This window comes from Prinia subflava, chromosome 8 (genome assembly GCF_021018805.1).
Source record: "Prinia subflava isolate CZ2003 ecotype Zambia chromosome 8, Cam_Psub_1.2, whole genome shotgun sequence".
Classification (NCBI taxonomy): Eukaryota; Metazoa; Chordata; class Aves; order Passeriformes; family Cisticolidae; genus Prinia; species Prinia subflava.
Genome location: NC_086254.1, coordinates 24,274,346 through 24,290,408, shown reverse-complemented (window position 1 = coordinate 24,290,408; position 16,063 = coordinate 24,274,346). Strand labels below are relative to the sequence as shown.

At 48.5% G+C, this 16,063-nt stretch overlaps 1 protein-coding gene across 2 annotated transcripts; it reads left to right on the top strand.

The window, feature by feature from the left end:
• The first annotated feature begins 181 nt into the window (after nucleotides 1–181).
• CBLN4 (cerebellin 4 precursor) lies at nucleotides 182–13,213 on the top strand. 2 transcript variants are annotated; one of them, XM_063402208.1, is made up of 4 exons: nucleotides 182–1,754; nucleotides 8,732–8,966; nucleotides 10,475–10,591; nucleotides 12,831–13,213. In XM_063402208.1, the coding sequence occupies exons 1-4, from the start codon at nucleotides 1,714–1,716 to the stop codon at nucleotides 13,026–13,028; spliced, it is 591 nt and encodes a 196-aa protein (XP_063258278.1). In that variant the 5' UTR covers nucleotides 182–1,713; the 3' UTR covers nucleotides 13,029–13,213. The 2 variants fall into 2 exon arrangements, with proteins under 2 accessions (XP_063258278.1, XP_063258279.1); XM_063402209.1 differs by lacking the exon at nucleotides 182–1,754 and having other exon boundaries at nucleotides 8,442–8,966.
• Nucleotides 13,214–16,063: the final 2,850 nt, after the last annotated feature.

Genomic DNA, 16,063 nt, shown 5'->3' with positions numbered 1-16,063 from the left:
GGAGAGAAAATATTTCTGTTGTGTTTGTTGGCTTTTACATGTTTTTAATTGGAGTAATTATCTGGAGCTCAGTGTATGGGAGGAAAAGACCTAGAAATGCAAAATGGGAGTGTTTAACATCAAAAGAAGAGAACTGTTGTGAAAAGTTTGATAAAACTTCTGATAAAAAGTGGATAAAATCTGGCATTTTCCCTCTGAGATTTGCCAGCAGTGTGGGCCGAGAGAAGAGCGAATCTGATTTATTTTAGAGAAGTTTCCTGATTTATTTTGGCTCTTTCTGCCCAGTGTTTGGGCTGTGATGGAAATGCTGAAGGCTGTCCCTGGCTTGAGCACTGGGAGGAGCTGGGACTGACCCCTCTGAGGGGCTGGGATGGATTCACAGCCCAGAATTCCATCATGAGCTGATATTTAAAATCTCTCCACACCCAGCACCTCCTCTGTGCTCCAGGTGTGCCCTGGAGCTCAGGGAATGCTGCTGAACAGAGAATTTCAGTGCTGGCCCAGCCAAGGAGCCTCCCCAGCAGTGCAGGGACACCTGGACACCGCCTGGAAGGTGGGGCTGGAAGGGTTTTCCCATGTCTGAAGCAGAAAAATCTGTTTTTTGGGCTTCCCAGCAGTCTGTTAGGGCTGTGCTCCCAGTTCACCTCCTCGGAGGCAAAAGGAATCAAACAGAACCGAGATCAGCACCCCTGCGACTCCTTTTACATAAAAACATTTGCAGGAGCAATTCGAGAATGTAATTTTACACAAAACTGGCTGTGTTTGCCTCGAGTCAGCATCAGAGCAGTGATACCGACAGGACCCACAGCTTCCATCCTCCTTTCTGCCTGCAGCAGGAAAATCCAATTCCTTTTTGATTCCTTGCAGCCCTGTCCCACAGCGCCCTGCCCTGTGCGTGTTCCTGCCCTGTGAACACCCCTGGCAGCCTTTGGGGTGTGACTGCAGCTCCAGACCCTGAATTCCCCTCATTTCCATGGGGATCCTGTCAGGAAATCCTGGACACCAGTGCCATTTCCATGGTATCAGGATCCCTGAGCAGCCTTCGTGGTGCTCATCATAATTTCATGGATTTTTTAGCTCCAAAACCCTGCTAGGTCTCTTTTAACTAAAGATTTTTTTTCCCTTTTCTTTTTTTTTTTTTAATTTTAACTTGTTACTTTCTTTTTTCCCCAGGTCTTTCTTCTCCATGATTCCATTTAACAGCTTGTGCTTGTTTTATAGCTCAGCTGGCAGGGCCTCTCCCAATTAAAAAATGTATCCTGCCCAGTGGTCGATATCTGTGCCTTTGTGGGAACATCCTGGAGCATTAATTAAAGAAATTAATGCCCAGGTACCTCCTTGGCATGAAGTTCTGTCCCCTTCAGAGAGCACAAAGCTTTCCTATGGAGTGGGAGATGTTTCCACTTTCCCAAATCAGCTCTTCTTTCAGTGCCTGGGAGCTTGAGACATCCTGATTTATGTGTAAAAATAACTAGACCCTTCTTCCTACCTCATTCTTTATTTCTGAGCCTGTTTAGCATAAGGCTGGGGCTTTTTCAAGTCTCTTAAATTGTGTAGTTGTGTTTTAGGGGTATAAAGAATAATGTTTTTACACCTCAGTGTTTATTTGGGATTGTAGGGGTGAGCTCCAAGTCTCCCTGTGGATAATGTGCCTGGAATCCCTCCTTGGCAGGGGATGGTTTTATCCTGCAAAAGTCATAAAAACATTGAGGAATGCTTCTTTTCATGGAAATGTTACTGTTAGGAGCAGCCTGACCTGCAAGGACTGCAGTGTTTTTACATCTGGGGTATTTTTTCCCCGCAGAGCTGATCTTTGGCATATTCTGGAATATGAAATATTCGTGAAGGCGTTATGAATAGTTCTGGGCAGTGAAATCAGTCCCAACATTTGGCTGTGTGGAGCTGTGGGGCAGATCTGCCCTGAGGTTCCTCTGCTGGCAGCTCAGCAGAGTCAGGACCACGGGCCCCAGGAGCAAAAGGAGATTTATTTCCCTAAAATGCACATTTCTGGCAGGGTGAGCAGGACCAGGGAAGAATTTGGGGTGTGGACACTCACAGGTTCAGGATCCCTGCAGGAATGGCTCCATCCGGCTGCCAAAATGCTCAGCTCCTGAGTTTTCTCCCCAAATTCAACGTAAATATTCATTTTTTTTCACTGTTTAAAAGTACTGAAAGCTGAACCAGCTGCTTTATTCCCAGAGTAACAAAGAACAGGGGAGCCTTTGAAAGCTCCAGCTAATTCAGGTATGAACACTTGGTGAAAATGAGATTTTCTTTGGCACTGGCTTGAATCCTCCACCTCACAGCACGGTGTGTGTGTCTGAGCAGCACTGAGGCTTTTTGGGTGTGCACTGAAATGACTGCAGGCACTGCTAAATGAGCTTTAAACCTCCCCACATCCCTGCCTATTTACCCAGGGATGAATTTTGCCCACTGGGGACATTTTACACCACAGCAGTCAGGAGTAATTAAAGAGGAGAAAGCCACAAAGTAGCTAAATATTGCTTTAAGCTCATTTGACAAATGAGACATTTGAAACAAAAGGTTTCAGATGCAGATTTGGAGTCCCTGGATGCAATTTAGAAGTGCTGCAATGTGTTTAGAAACATAAATCACTGGCACTTTGCATAAGGGTGAATAACTGATGATCTCTGCCACGGTGATGTCTTTGCTCATAAGCACTGACCTAGAAAAACCCCAAAGGTTATTGTCCATAAAGATCAAGCACTGATAAGCAGATTTATACCAAAATTCTTCTCGTGGCTCCTGGAAATTTTCCTGAGCAAGCTCTGCAGGACTTGGCCCGAAATGTTGCAATTATAAATAGAAATTTGCTCAGCTCAGTTCCAATCCAGGAACTTTCCTCAGCCAGTAAATAACTCCAGATAACATCCCCAGTCACTGTCATTAATGCTGACGTTGAAGCTCTCTCCTTGGCCTCCTGCCACCCCAGACAATCCGAGCTCTGTCAGCAATTAAGCTGATTAGGAAAATCAAACCCCATCCCGACCCCTCAGAGGGTGGAATTGCTGCCCTTGCCCTGCTGTGGTGGCTCTGCTCTCCAAGGGGGCAGCAGCTCCCCTGTTCCTCTGCCCAAAATTCACAAAACTTTGTGTTTTAGGTGTGTAAATCCATTTTCCTGTCCTTGTCTCTCCCTTTCTTCAGGCGGGAATTCCAAAAGAGGAATTCATGCAAGAAATAACTGAAATACAATAGTAAACCAAGAATTAAATTTTGCTGTATGACAAGTTTTGAATGCAGATACCTGCTTTAAAAAGCAATTAATGTTTGTACTTGATTTCATGGTCTTAATCCACCTAGCCTCTGTTTTTACAGGAGGGTTAAACAGGTAAATATTTCCTGGAAATATTTTGAATAAATATAAATGGAAGAAATATCAAGCTGTTTGTGGATGGTTTAGGGAAGGTTAAAGGTGACATTTGCTGGCCCATTGATGCTGCCCACAACTGGCTCCCACCTGGGGTCTCAGAAGGAGCCAGAAGAATTTCCAGGATCTCATTTTGCTCTCACTTTTACACTGATGTAAACCCAGCCCAAGCCTTAGGCTCAGAGCAGCAGAAAACCTGGAATATTCCCAACCATCCATTGAGGAATGAGCGCTGCTGGAAAGGACTGGCAGCACCTGCCTGGGACAATTCCAAACCCCAAATTCCACCTGGTGCCGGGGCTGGAGCTCAGCTCTGCTCAGAGGGGAGCTCTGGCTGCTCCAGAAATGCTGAATAAAGACCTCGAGTGCCAGAGCCGTCAGCAGAATTGAGCAGTGCTGACTCATTTTCTAATCACCTCGAACATTCACAGGGAGTTTGGAAATTCTCCTTCCCGAGGAGGCCATCAAAACACGGATTTATCACAGCAGAGTGTCAGGGAAAATAAAGCAGCACAGCAAATATGGGTAGGAAATTGTGTTTCATTGTTCTCTCTGTTCTGCTGCTGCAGAAAGTTTAAACAGTTCTTGAAGATGGGATGGACTGAGGTGCATTAAAAACCAGAAAAAGCTTGGCTTAAAAAAAACAAGGAAAATTGGATTTTGCATTAAAATAAAGCAAGGAAAAGCTAGGCTTGAGTCTGCATCAGTGTGAATTAAAACCCCAAACCTTCTATTCACTGTAGTCACGTGTACAAGCTGAAGATTTCATTACACTCGTACAGGATCTGTTTACATTTTATGGTCCCGTAAATGGAGTGAAATTTACTTTATAAAACATTTCCAGGTTGTTTCAAAGAACAGTTTCCAGGCTGTTTTAAAGAACCGTTTCCAGGCTGTTTTCAGGCTCATTAGCCAGAATTTGTCTCAGGTTTGGCCAACACTCTGTGTGAGCAGCAGGGAGCCTGGGCCAGCTCAAACTGCAGCCCTGGAGGGATGCAGGAGCAGGGAAAGGCCTGACCACAGCACGGGGCAGGAAAATGGGAAATGTAGGGAATTGTAGGGAATCCCCCAGGCCTGGCAGAGGCTCAGCCAGCCCCGTGTGCAAACCCTGAGATGAAATGTGCTGGGCTGGAGAGGCCGTGGGTGGGACAGACACTGCTGAGAGAGAGAAACGGGGCTGGAGACAAGATCCAAAGGAGGGCCTGAAACAGGCTGGGGACTGGAGAAACAGAACTGTGAAAAATGGATATATGGGACATGTAAATATGAAAATAGAACTACGAAAGATGAATATATGGAACATGTAAATATGAAAACAGAACTGTGAAAGATGAAAATGTGGAACATGTAAATATGAGAATAGAGCTATGAAACGTGAAAATATGGAACATGTAAATATGAAAACAGAACTGTGAAAGGTGAATATATGGAACATGTAAAAATAAAAACAGAACCATGAAAGATGCATTGTAGCAGGACCCACGAGGGCTATTTTAATAGGTCTTAATGCTGGCTTAGAAGCGTTGGCAGCGTGGTGTGGCAAAAGCTGATAGGCCAAGAAACACTTACAATGGATTGTAATTAGGAAATAGTTTGGTTTCTGATTGTGATGGTGTGAATTGTAACATCTGTGCTGTCCCACCCTTCTCGTGAGACTGGAAATGGAATAAAATCTTTTCAAACACCCCTCAGTTGCCCCATCCCTGGGTCACAAAAAGGAATAACCCACCAGGGATTGCCATCAGTGTTCTGGGGTGGAACCCCCTGCTCACCCCACATCTCCTGGTTGGGTGGGAGGTCCTGGAAGGGCTGGGGGTGCTCAGCTCCCTGCAGAGACCTCTCCACCCTCAGCAAACACAAAGCTCAGCCTGGCAGAAGGGAAATACAATGAGGCTGAAGAAGAAAGGCGAGGAGAGGAAGGAGAGCTCTGTTGCCCAGGGGTAGAAAAATTCCAGAGGGCTCCAAGCACGAAGCTCAAAAAACGTGAGAGGAAGTCTGAGGCAGATTATTCCTCCCTTTTGTGAGGCAAAAGACTAATTAAACAAAGCAAGATGTTCTGTTTCCGAAGCAATCTGGGAGGTATCATGCAATATTGATACAGAAATTGTACTTAAAGTAGGTTTACAAGGCGAGAGGTGAAAGGAAATGTAAATGCAAACGTGGTGTTTCATCGTGATTCTCCCTGAGGCTCTTCCCTCTGTCAGAAAGCTGCCTCAGTGCTGGAAGTCTCCTGTGAAACAACGAAATTCTTCCAAATGGAGGCAGTTTTAGGCTTTCACAGTGTGTGTCCAGAAAGGGAAAGAAGCTGTGAGCTTAATCTAACTGAATTTCCATTGTTGTGTGCTGTTGTTATTTATTTTGCTCATTTTTACTTCAAAGGGAGAAACACAAAATCCCTGTTAGAGGGAGCTGGATCAATACTGAGAATTTCTTTGTCAGATAAAATAAGAACAGTCATTAACCTTGTTGCTTACAAATTAAATGCAAACTCCACTTTTCAGCTCGCCTCTCCCACAGCATCCCCTGCAACCTTCCCTGGTTTTGCTCAGCACTTCAAGCCCAGCTCAGCCACCCACGGGAGGATTGTTACACATAACCCTGGAGCTCTCCTCCTTCTGTTTGGGGGGGAAACAAGGAGGAGGAGTTTCCACATCAGGTATTTTGGTGATAGGGGCTCTCCAGGGTGCTTCCTTAGGTGTGGATTTGTGGACTGTGGATGTTATTTGTAGCCCTGGGGTCTCTTGGAGCAGCAGGTGGAGAAGGAAGGTTGCAGAGCCCCAGCTCTGCTCTGGTCCAGGTGTGGGGGCACCTGGCCAAATTCCAGTGAAATTCCATTTATTCCAGTGAAAATCATCCAGCTCAGGGTTCCCAGCACGGGGAGGAGCTGGAGCTGCTGGAGAGAGCCCAGAGGAGGCTCCAGGATGGGCAGAGGGACGGAGCAGCTCTGCTGGGAGACCTGAGATTGTTCACCTGCACAGGAGAAGATTTGGGGGGAGCTCAGTGTGGCCTTGCAGGGCCTGAAGGAGCTGCAGGAAGGGTAAAGGAAAAGGAAAAGCTTTGGACAGGGATGGAGGGACAGGACACAGCGAATGGCTTCAAACTGCCAGAGCTCAGATTTGGATGGGATATTGGGAATAATATCTAGAGACAGTCCACGTCATTGTCCACAGCAAAACAAACTCAAAACCAAGCTTCTAAAATTATTGTCAAGTTTTTAATTTCTGACAAATGACCCCTCAAAATCGTTGTCAGTCTCAAGTTCCAATTGAAATTTGTGTGCACATGGAATTATATTTGCTGTTCCTTGTGCAGTGTTCAAAGGCTCCTCAGCAGCTTTAGGGGCAGAAGAGGTTTGGAGCAGGAGATGTTGAAATAGTGTGGAAATACTTGTATAACACATTTGTATTTATTTACAGAATATTTTCCCCTGAGCTTTGTTTTGCAGGAGTCCTCCAACAAATGTTCCTGTGCACAGGAGTGAATCTTTTAATCTGCAGATTCAAGTTCTCTGAGAGGTGCAAAGCTGTGCTGCAAGTGTCTGTTTGATTTCTTGGTTCCTCTCCTTACAGGAGATGCTGCTTCCCAGCTGGGCCCTTCCATCTTTGTTGTGCCACTGAGCAGGAGGATATTGATGCATTCCTAGAAAACAGAAATATTTTTGCCTCTTGCCTGATCAGTGGGATTCCTTAAAATTTGAGCCTGGCCCCCTGAATTTTAGGGAGTTTGATGCTTGCTGAGAAGAATTTTGGCTGCTTTATGGCTTCTCAAAGACTTGGCTGAGTTCTGCAGAATTAGTGCTTCACCCTCAGTTCTCCACCTCAGCTCAAAACCAGTCCCAGCTCACATTTCCCTGCAGAAAGCTTTGGTGTGGGAGTGGATTTTGGTGCTTTTTATTCCTCTTAGTTTCCTGTTGCTTCTTTAATTTCTTCTGTCTGCACCTAGAGGTGCCTTGGCCGAGCAGGGAAGGGAGGCTGCTGCTGGTTGATGTTTGACCCGGGATATATCCATGGCAAATCTCTTACGGGCATAAAAATAATGCTGTACTGAAAGGCATCAATCCAAAAATCATTTACTCAGTTTCTTACAAACCACTGGCACTTTTTTGGTTTGGGTGGAAATCTGTGCAGCCAATTCTGCTTGTGGGAGCACCGTGCCCTTTCTGGAGTCCCTGGAGTGAGTTTGGGTTTCACCACGGGATTATTTCAAACCAGGTGGGGCAGGAAAGGTCTTGTCTGGAAGCCACCAGCAGCACCAAGCCACTCATGTTTTTAATAATCTCGAAATTTGTGGGAGAGCTGAGCTGAGGGACCTGCTCAACCTCACAGTCCTTGCAACACCCCCCACGAAAACAAATTCATCACAGGCAGAGGAGTTAAATCACACCACAAGCACCGTGAGTGGCACTGGCCGTGTTAATCCTGGAAGATCCTGCAGGACAGTCCCGCGGGAGCTCGGGTGTGACCCGAGGGAAGCTTTCCCTGCTGCGGGCTCGGGGGTCAGCCCCGATCCCAGCGCAGACCCTGCCCTGAGCTCCGTGCCGGGGAGGCTCCGGCAGGTTCAGGCGCTGCCTTCCAGGGGCTGCAGCTCTTCCCCACCCTCCTCCTCCTCCTCCTGAATTCAGGGGTGCTCTCCCAGGGCTTTGCAGCCGCTCCGGGAGCTGCCGGGGGCTGGGGGTGTGAGCGGGGCCGCTCCCAGGGGAGGGGTCCTGGGGATGGAGCCGGGCTGAGCGCGCCAGGTGAGGGCTGGGCAGGTTGGCTGTGACACGGCTGCTGCGAGGGGATCTGAGCGGGGGAAGAGACACAGAGAGAGAGGGAGGGAGGGAGGGGAGTGAGCAGCTCCCGCCGCTGCTGTCGCAGAAAGCACCTGGCAGCTCTGGGCAGCTCTGCCTCCGAGCATCCCGCTCCGAGCATCCCGCAGCCATGGCAGCGCCGAACGGGTTCGTGTCTCCTCCACCTCTCGTTCCTCTCTCTCAGCAATAATTCACCGGAGGTGAATTTTCCCCACACCTCCCTTCCTCACGCTCTTTTTTGGTGTGGAGGGAGCGGAGGAAAGGGCGATCTGCACAGCGCGGGTTTCGCCGGGCAGCTTTTGCGGCGTGGTTTGAGGAGCTCGCCAGAGGAGCCGGGGACAGGAGGAGAGCAGCAACAGAGAAAGAAAGGAAAGAAAAAAAAGAAGAAGAAGAAGAAGACGGCACAAAGTGGTGGCGCTGGGAGGAGGAGGCGAGCAGAGCAGAGCTCGGGCAGCGGGCGGAGGGTGCGCGGAGCTCCCGCGGTGGCCGGAGCGGGGCGCGGGGCGGCCGCGGGTGCGGACCATGGGCTGGCGGCTGCTGCTGCTGGCCCTGGCGCTGGGCGGCCGCGTCGCCGCCGCGCAGAACGACACCGAGCCCATCGTGCTGGAGGGCAAGTGCCTGGTGGTGTGCGACTCCAACCCGGCCCCCGACGCCAAGGGCTCGTCTTCGTCGCCGCTGGGCATCTCCGTGAGGGCGGCCAACTCCAAGGTGGCCTTCTCGGCCGTGCGGAGCACCAACCACGAGCCCTCCGAGATGAGCAACAAGACGCGCATCATCTACTTCGACCAGGTGAGCGCCGCGCCCGGGGCGCCGCGGGGCCGGTGCCCATCCCCGCGTATCCCCCGCTCATCCTCCGCATCTTCCGCTCGTCCCCGCTCATCCCCGCTCATCCCCGCTCATCCCCGCGCATCCCCCGCTCATCCCTGCTCATCCCCGCTCATCCCCCGCTCATCCCTGGTCATCCCCGCTCATCCCCGCGCATCCCCGCTCATCCCCACGCATCCCCGCGCATCCCTCGCGCATCCTCGCGCATCCATCAACAGGTGCCCTCGGCCCCTTCCCTGCATCCCGGCGGGAAGTTGGGGATCCTCCCCGAGGCGGAGGGGCAGGGCAGGGCCAGCCGGGGCTGGGGGGCTGCAGATTCTCTCCCTTTGCCCCCCGGGCGCGGCCCCGGCCCCTCCGCACCGGCGGCCCCGGGGAGGAGCGGGGAGCACACCCTGGAGGAGCCGGGGCAGCAGCGCCCGGGGGCACCAGAGGGGTGACACCGCCCCGAGGGGCTTGGGGACAGGGGATCTCAGCCTGTGTGGGGTTTAGAAGGCTTGTGCAGAGAGGGGAAGAAGAGAGGATTCTAAGGGAAAAGCCCTGAACTTTCCCGGCTCAGTTCACGGTCCAGCCGCGCTCAGCTCAGCACCGGTATCACCGTGCAGACACCAGCCCCGGCTCTGACCCCAGCTCCCGTCCTGGGGACTGTCCAGAGCCCTTGAGACCGAGGGCTCTCCTTGTTCCCACACCCTGCTGCTGCCAGCAGTCACTTGTGGTGCCCGCTGGAGCCAGAGGTGCCACACGGCTCAGGGCTGGCACTGGAAATGACCCTGAAACTCCTGGAGGCTTCCCAGGGCTGTGCCTGGCACAGAGGAGCCTGGAAATCTCAATCAGGAATAAATCACAATTAGATGGACAGAGGGCAAAATGCAGTCATTACAGAGGATGTGAAGCACACGGGTGAGGCACTCAGCTCACACGTTCCCCTCTGTCTTCTCTCTGTTTAATTAAACCCAAATTAATATTAATGCTCATAAAAGCAGCTGAGGGCTCCCAGTTTTTGCTGGGATGTGCCAGGGGCTCCGGGAGCTCAGCCTGGCTGTGGACTGGGAGCGACAGGTGCTGTTCCTGTGTCCTTGCTCACACCTGGCTCTTTGGGAAGGCAGCGGTGCCTTGGCCACTGCTTTCCTGCCAAAACCCGGGGGCCACCCCCAGAATTGGTGTTTTCCTCTCATTTTGGGGGAATGTTGAACAAAAATGCCTTCTGAAAAACATGTATGGAAGGAAGGACCTGAGGGTCTGGTATAGTAGCAAATATAGAAATAATTCCCATCTTGGTTCATCTGTAGTAAAGTTGTCCTACAAATACAACTAAATACCCATTTTATGAGTTATTTGAGAGAAAATTAATAAACCAGCTCAGGTGTAGATTAAAATTTTCCCATGGGTGAATGGTTTCTAAAGTCATTAATCTGTATTTTTCTTTAGCACTCCCTACCTGTACTAATCCCCATGCCATATGTTTCTGTTTGTAGATCCTTGTAAATGTGGGCAATTTTTTCACGTTGGAGTCTGTCTTTGTAGCACCACGGAAAGGAATTTACAGTTTCAATTTTCACGTAATTAAAGTCTACCAGAGCCAAACAATTCAGGTATGTTGATGTGTATCGATTGCAAAATCTTTATTTAAATTGTTCATTTAGGATAGAGTATTGACAGGAGCACTCAATGTGATTTTAAGGAAAAATAGCCTCGTTTACAGCAACCTGTGCTGTTGGCTTCCTACAGTAGAGTCCATTAATTTCAAATGATCAGAAATAAGGCAGGATCCTCACCTCAGATAAATCACCACAACTTCACCTCCACGCCGTGAATATCTGGGGTGACACAAAGCATTCAGTGGAATGAATGACCCAAGGGGAAAGGAGAGCTCTGAATTTCACCAAAATGCTGCTGAGGAGTCGTGTTGTGCTCCAGGTTAAACTCCCAGTGTGGAACACAGGAGTTCTGGGTGCCAGATTTGAGTATTTTTGGAACAATTTGTGCCCTGGCATCTGGTGCCAGGTCCCTGCTCACACCCTCAGTGTGCTGAGGACCAAGGTTGGTTCTATCCCTGCAGCCATGTCTAAATCACAGCAATTTAAACTTCTTTTTTTCATCATATAATGTGTGAAAGGTGTGTGATGTATTAGATAAAAGGGGGAATTCTGCACTTCCTCCTGTAGCTCAGGAGCAACAGAGCTGTCTAATTAAATACAAGAAGGGAAAAAAACCCTTTCAATTCCTGAACATCCCCTTGCTGAGCCACCAGCAAATTCCTTGATGGAATTCCTCCATCTCCCTGCCAGGTCAGGCAGCTCCTGGTTTTCCAGAGCTGCAGAACATCTGTGGCTTCCCTCCCTTCCACCCACGAGCCCTCCAGGCTCGCTGCAGTGTCTGATGCTTGTCCCTGCTCTCTCCTGCTCCTGGCTGTGGTTTTGAGCCTGCCAGGCTGGGCTGGGCTGGGTTCCTGCAGGAGGAGTGATCAGACATTCCCCTGTGCCTGCTCTGGGAAGCTCCTGGAGAGGTGGAGGTGGCAGGGAGCTGGTGACAGCCACGCTCCCACCTCTGAAATCCCCCTTCAGTGTACAGTGGAAAATCCTAATCCCAACCAGGTCAGTGACAAAGCCTTAAATGAAACACTGGCCTCACAAAAATCTCTGTAATGAGATTATAATCTGTTTAATGTGCTCAGAAAATGTTCTTTTCACTCTCTGAATGACTGTATGCCAGCCACTTCGGTGGGTTTAAAATGCCCATTGCCGAGAAAGATGCCAAGCCTGGGGTTCTGGAAGTCCAGCTCAGGCTGTGACTGAAAACATTTCACAAGCCAGGAGCTCAGACCTGGGAGTTTGAGGCTGTGGCAGGGAATGTTCCAGCCTGTGGCACGGCCTGAAATCTCTAAAGGACAGGAGATCCTGAGGTGATGGATGGGTTTGCCTGGCTCTGCTTTGGAAGGGGCAGTGTGAGATCATCCCAGCCGGGATTAAATTCCTGTCAAATAATTCCAGGGGAACCTGGTGGATCAGAAAGAGTGAGAAACCCAAGCAAGCAATGAGCAAAGCCTTGATGCCTTTTTCTGTGAGGTGAATGGGGAGGAGGAGCAGGAACCACTGGAATGGATCAAACTGGTTTGAGCCTCAGCCACATCCAGCCCCACGAAATCACCTGCAGGCTTCCCACACAAGTGATGTTCCTCTGCCCCCACAGCATCTGTTAGAGCCATTAAATGTCATTAAACTGCCACTGGTTCCCTGGAGAGCCCTGATCAAGTGGATTTCCCAGATAGGTGAATCTCAAATAAAGGCCAGCCTCTGCTGCCCCGACTTCTGCTGAGCACAGATTTATTCTGTGGGGGCTCCCATGGAAATTAATGGGACTGTATGCAAGGCCAGCACGGTGGAAGGCTGTGCTGGCTTGCAGAAGTGTTTTATAGAAAAAACTGAGTCCATTTATAAAGCTAAAATCTGTTCTAGACTTCAGAACTAAGCTGCCATCAGCACTGAGAGGGACACATGTTTATTCCCAGTCAGGGTAAGCTCCCAGCCCACTGTGGTGCTTCTGACACCTCGTGTAACATCTCTAGGTGCCCCAATTTCTTGAAAATACCTTTTATTTTTTCTCCTGTTTGACTAAATAACCCTTGAGATTAGCAAAGTGATACCAACTGAGGTGATGCCTCACTCAGCAGCAGGTCCAGCTCACGAACATCCACATGCTAAATAAATGTCATTATTATCTTAAACCAACCCAAAAAGCACTGCAGACTGGGCCCTTGCTCTGTGGTTATTATTCAGGGGTGGTTACTGATGTTTTACAGTTAATTAGAGCGTCTCAGGGGCTCTCTTGCAGGTGAATTTGATGCTGAATGGGAAGCCAGTGATCTCTGCTTTCGCTGGGGACAAGGACGTCACCCGCGAGGCCGCCACCAACGGGGTCCTGCTGTACCTGGACAAGGAGGACAAGGTCTACCTGAAGCTGGAGAAGGGAAATCTGGTGGGGGGATGGCAGTACTCCACGTTCTCTGGCTTCCTGGTCTTCCCCCTGTAAAGTCCAATTTTCCTGTGCCGTCCATCCCGGCGTGGACTCCTCCCTGCCTCTGTCACACCAAGATCATTCTGTCACCACGGGAGTGATGGGTTTTGTTTCCTCTCTACTCAAAACCAAGCTGTGTTAACCCATGACATGGTTCTTTATTGCTTTCCCATGGGTGATTTTTTGGATTCTCTCCACGGATTTTGGCCCCATCTGAACTACTCAGAAGTTCCACAGGATTTTGTGTGCTCAAATACGAAATCTTTGGACTGAGACTAAAGCAGGCAATAAATATCAATGCTCGGGGTTACACTCTGAAGCTGCCTGCAAGATTTATTCCGATTTCATTCCCTGGACTTACCAGACTCGTGGAAGAAGTGGATTTTCTTTAACTGTGAAAAGACTGGCACCAAATCTTTCATGTAGGAGAGTTTGAGTTCAGACTTCAAGCAAGAGTTATTGTGTTGCTGCCAAAGAGCTGTGTATTGATGTGTTGGTCACGTTTCTGTCCCGGCCTGCCGTGCTCTATTCCACTGTCCTAGGGGGTAACTCCTCCTGCTGGGGCTGCCTCGAGTTCTCCTCTGCTGCTGTGTGTTGGATGGTTCTCCCAAATATCCAGGCTCAGTCACAGTCAGGTCCAGCCTCTGTTGGTGTGAGGGGTTCTGGATGTGTTTTGGTGGGATATGGAAGGGGTTCCTCTTTTCCACCTGCTGATTCCTAGAAGGAAAAGCAGATTAGAACCATTCAGGGTTAGCTGTTGCCATTCACACCTTTGCCCTGCAGGACACCTAACACTTGTTCTTCAGTTTTAATTAACCTGATTGACAATTACTGCTTTATTCAGCCCCAGAGGGATTCCTTCCTTAGACACAACCATCTCGTCAGCTGGAGCTGAGATCCCCCTTGTTTGTATTTCTGTGTGTTTTCCAACCCTTCTCTTGTGTTAAAGGTCTTGTCTGATTTTGCCTTAACTCCACAGGTGTATAAAACTTTAGATCATTTGTTTAACAAGTATGAAATCCAAACAACTGGTACCCAACTTGGTACAAAAGCTTCCCAGCTTTTTGTACAGGTCATGTGAATTCATAAATTTATTTATTATCTCATTGTTCCGTAATAAAGATTTACATATGTTAGCTGAATTTTTGACCGTTGGATTTCGGGAGTCACTTCATGCTATTTTTTTATTGGATATAATTATTATATGCAAAATGTGAGCTTTTGGGATTCCCAGAAAATATCCTGGGAGGCAGAAAAGCTGCCATGAGTTAGTCTGGAGGTAATCAGAGTGATCCAGAAATAACCTATGCATTTTATTTAAAAGCAAAATTTAGGCAGAAATCCTGGCCTCGCTGAGGTTGGTGTTAAGAATCACATTGATTCCAAAGGATTTTGGATGAAACCTCTGCTTTGGGTTCTGCCGTCAGATTGAACCTTCACTAAAATGATTTTCACATGAGCTGCTAACGAAACCTTCATCCCTCGTGCCCCAAACACTCTGAACTGGTGGATCTCTGTGCCTTGCATTTCGTGAAGGATGTGGTTCTAAATTAAAAATCTCTGTGCACTCGAAAATATTTGTGGGTGGAAGCGTCTGCAGCAACCTGGGGGCTCCCCAAGGCCCCTTTGGGCTGGGATTTGCTGCTTTGGGGATCTGGCCAAGGGCAGAGTGTCCTGTTGGTATTTCCCTGGTTGGAAATCTGATTCATGCCTGGTGGGTGCTCCTGATGAAAATATCAGGGGCTTGGTGGCACAGCTTTGTGCCCAAATTCTTGATTTTTTTCCTCACCTGCCACACCCCGGGTTTTGGGGCTGTTTCAGGAGGATTGGTGGATTATTCTGCCCTCCTGGGAGTCAGCCAGGAGGGGATTTTTCACTCACAGTTTTGTTCCTGCCCTGACCACTGCAGCTGGGGAAGGAGTGGAAGGGCCTGGCAGGAAGGTGAAGGATTCACATTGCTGAAAAATCCTACAAAGTTATGATGTCCAATGAAAATGTGTTACTGCTGTACCCCCAAATGTGTGTGTATAAATATATGTATATCTACACTGCCTGGAACTGCAGATCATAGTTTGCATGACGTTATAAAGAGGTTACTTGTCCTAAGAGTTTATTTCAGGTGGGGGCATTGGTATTTTGTATAAAATTGGTAAAATCTGCCATCTCCCCTTGCCCATGGATATATCTGTAATGTAAAAGAAATGTTGCTACTGAGACAGAAGAAAAATGGCATTAAAGGTGTCAGTATAATTTCCAAATGGTCAAATGGATCCAACTTCTTTAATTTGTGAATTTGTGATCTTTAAAGGCTGCTCCAGCACCCACCTCCCCTCCCCTCCCCGGATTTTCAGACAACCACAAATATTTAAAATCAATACTGAAATATCGATAAACATTCAGCAGTTATTGGTACAAATGAAACAACTCAGCTCAGTTACCCACCACTATGAAATGTGGGCAATTTTTGGACTTTTCATTCTTTATTTTTATTAATGAATCTCCCTAGGCACTGAAGGAAGGCACTGAAAAGCCCTTCAATGGGAAAATGGAAAAGATTTTTTCCAGGAAAATGGAAAAGGTTCCAGGGAGCAGCTGCAGGAAAGGGAGTCCAGGAAAGGTGGAAATTCTCAGTCAGCCCAGATTTGCATGCAGAACAGGAGAAAACCTGCAGATCTCTCCAGGGACCCCCCATTCCTCATTTCCTTGAGAGAAACCAACTCTGGCTCATTTCTAGAAAGCCAAAATAATGAAAACATTTGAAGAGTGCAAACCTAAAGCACAGGAATGCCAAGGAACATCAGGTGTAAGAAATGAATTCACCAGCAGCATCGAGTGTTTTACTTTTTGTGGAGTGTTTAAATGGATTTCTACAAAAAATAATAAAGGTTTCTGGAGGAGATAACTCCAAGCCCATCTATCTTTGTTGCCTCGGATTCAGCAGTGGTTAAGTGAGATAGTCTGGGCTGATTCAGTGGGCAGGATTCAGCTGCCAGCTCCTCTTTGTACAGGAATTATTTCCCACTCTGATCACACAGCAGTGCCAGAAACAG